Here is a 3106-nt window from a genome sequence, read left to right on the forward strand (position 1 = left end):
AAAAGAGTAGATTTGCGTATTAACTCAAATTTATATGAGTCTAAATGTGACGATAATGTGGAAACAGGTATCGAAACATGATAAAATCTTGAAGACAAGCACGGTAGGTCCAGCAAATCTCACAACCACTGTCAGCATGAGTCTCGATCAATCGACCGTGGTACAAACGGGGGCGAATATTAATTTGTGGTCACCATTGTCGGCTGTACCCTCTTCCGCACCAACTAAACCTTGCGTTCCACCTCATAAGTAAGAGCTTTAAAATATTAATAACGTAGAATAAAATATTAACTTCGTTAATATTAAACATTTTATAAAAAGAGTGATAACATTTAATAAAATACCGAATGTTCCACAAAAATCTCAAAAACTATGTTATATAATAATGGAGAATATAATTATAATCTATGAATAAATTATGCATTAAAAAAAAATTCTAGTACTAACTCGGAGGCTGTACCCAGATTTCCATTACTTCTGTCAATGATACCGGTGTACTACACGCCGGTACCGCAACCCAGCGAGTCGTCGCAAGAGAAGCTTGGCCCACCTCCATCAACGCAATCGAGTCAACAAAATCCTAGTAGGTATCTCATTTTACTATAACCGCAAATAAAAAAATTTTTTAAATTAGTTTAATAAATTCTTATTATTGAATATTGTTTTATGTCTCGAAGCGACCTGTAGATTTGAATCTCTTTGGTAGCACTTTTAAAACAGATGCTTCCAAAAACTTGGAATTAAATTAGAATTGAATTGCATATTTAAAAGTAGGTCTCCTATGGAAAGTTATAAAAGAATTTTAATGTTTGCTCCAGTATCTTACGTCGCGACGACGATGGCTGGTGGGATGATCTATCCGGCAGTGATCGGCGCACCTTCACCACGTGCTATGATGTACCGACCCTTTCTGATACCCGAGCAAGTACCGGCGGCAACACGCGAGAACCAATTGCCATCCAACGACAAGTGTCCGGATCGCAAACGACCAGCCAGTCAAGCGACCAGCATCAAGGCCGAGTCGGGGAGCACAATGGCTATGTCTGAGTCCTCCAAGAAGGTAAAATGACTGTATCAAATTTTTCTTATATCCTATATACTGTATATTATAGAAGATAATTGAAAAAATGTTTTTCTATATAATTGAGATTTTAATAAAATTAATTAATTGATGTTTTGGAATTAATGTCTTCAGTAGCTTTGATTATTCAGTAAGATATTAATTTGCACCGACGACTCTGGCAGGTTCTATCGCCCGGCGAATTGTCTCCATCATGCGTGAGTAATGACGGCGGCTGTTCGAGCATGGTAGACCTAACGCCGGTGATCATAAAAGAACATCGCCGGCTGACTGACTACAACGGGGATGAGTCGAGCTCATCCAGCTTCTATAGTAGCAGCTTCATATACAAGAGTAGTGATAGCAGCTGCAATCCGGATCAGAAGACATGCGAAGTCTTTTCTGAGGTAGAGACTCAAATGGCGGAATGTCTCGCTGAAAGACGTCTCAGTCTTTCGTACATTTTTTAGATGCTTTTCTCAGACCTTCACGGTATCTAAATATTCATTTATTTGACTATATGAGCATAATAAATGTGCAGGAGCACACCAAGTGCCATCAGGGAATGCGAAGGAGGGCTCCACCCTGGCTAGAGGGCGTTCAACTGACACCGGAGTTGATCTATGAATACCAGATGCATCCTGGAACACTGAACGAAGTGCTGAAAGCCGACTTAGACGTGATGAAAACCTTCAGTCAACCGCTATTGGTCAATGATCAACTGGGTCAGCTCTACCTGGACCTGGAGATGGAAGGTTTCGGTACTGAACTTGTTCTCGAAGATGGGATTACGTCAAGCGGAAGCGATAGCGGAAGCAGCAACAGCAGTTGGACTGAATCGCAAGTGAGAACAATAATTAAGAAGACATTGCGAAATTTATTAAGATTTATCGGAATACCTATGTTATATCATATAACGCGTTATATCAAATATATGTTTGATTTGTTTGATTTCTACAGCGCAAACAGAGGAAAAGAATGATGAAATACGGCAAGTTAGTGATGATCCATGAGGAGAATGCGCCTCTACCGCCTCCGTTACCATCTCAGACTGTATCTTGCCAACATTCATAGAAGCTGCGATCGACCTGCTACGAATAGTTCCAAAAGACACCCAAAGTTAGTGTTTGCTTCGTAATTTGCGTTTTTTTCAAATGGGTTCAAAATCAAATTAGAATTCTTTAAACTATTTGAAACATCCTTATCGAAAATGTCACAAACATGAAAGGACTTGTGTGTATAAGCGACGAATGAAATGCACTCGGTGAAGGGCACGTGATTTTATCGATATTCGAGAATAACACAATCCCAGTTTTTACATCTTTTTTGAAAGATTCGATTTCTATTTAAGAAATAAGATGACAATTAAAGTGGATTACAAGTGCATCATGTATTGAGAGACTAATCGAGTTCTGAGATAGATTGATCAAGGTACAAAGCTAAGAAATGTTTTGAAGTTGCCTTAGCAGCTGGTAGCAGAGTACATTTCCTAAGATGTTTAATGCGAAGTAGAGCTCATTATTAAATACCTGTGAGATTTCCATGAGATTGCACTTACATTATATTTATGTACGTGTTTCTCAGAGATTCAGAATCATGAATGTTCGCACAATCACGGATGTAGTTTCTAATTGAATCGTGATTGAATGAACGCGCGATAATCTTTAAAAATATTCTATAGAAAGTATAATACGATATAATTATAATATTAACGCCCGACTAAAAATGACTGGTTTTCTCGACGCGGTGCGTCGAAAGTAGCCTTTATAGTAAAACAGAACAAGTGTAACGAGTGAACTCGACACAATTTTTAATACCGTCCGCGTAACGTTTTGTACACATATTTGCGTTATAAATAACTGCGAATTGACCGAGAAATTTGTACAGTCGATTTTGTATTAACTAGACGGAAAATGCGTGCGAGGATGGAAAAAATACTTTTGATAAAGTAATTCTTGCGTAATCTATTGCTTTTTTTCTATCGCTATTTTCGATGCCCTTTTTTCGTAAATGTTTATACGTAAGAATCATTTTTATAAATATATA

At 38.0% G+C, this 3106-nt stretch overlaps 1 protein-coding gene across 5 annotated transcripts in view; it reads left to right on the plus strand.

The window, feature by feature from the left end:
- LOC108749937 (period circadian protein) overlaps positions 1–3053 on the plus strand; it is a 32068-nt gene extending 29015 nt beyond the window's left edge. For 4 of the 5 annotated variants that reach the window (XM_018488979.1, XM_018488980.1, XM_018488977.1 and 1 more), the window contains exons 12-17: positions 68–249; positions 441–583; positions 819–1060; positions 1246–1467; positions 1602–1904; positions 2021–3053. In XM_018488979.1, coding sequence (XP_018344481.1) covers positions 68–249; positions 441–583; positions 819–1060; positions 1246–1467; positions 1602–1904; positions 2021–2134 — 1206 coding nt within the window. In that variant the 3' untranslated portion in view covers positions 2135–3053. Of the gene's footprint in view, positions 1–67; positions 250–440; positions 588–818; positions 1061–1245; positions 1468–1601; positions 1905–2020 lie in introns of those variants that run through there. The other variant, XM_018488981.1, reaches the window with a different exon arrangement.
- The last annotated feature ends 53 nt before the right edge of the window (positions 3054–3106 follow it).

Source organism: Trachymyrmex septentrionalis, unplaced genomic scaffold (genome assembly GCF_001594115.1).
Source record: "Trachymyrmex septentrionalis isolate Tsep2-gDNA-1 unplaced genomic scaffold, Tsep1.0 scaffold32, whole genome shotgun sequence".
Lineage (NCBI taxonomy): Eukaryota > Metazoa > Arthropoda > Insecta > Hymenoptera > Formicidae > Trachymyrmex > Trachymyrmex septentrionalis.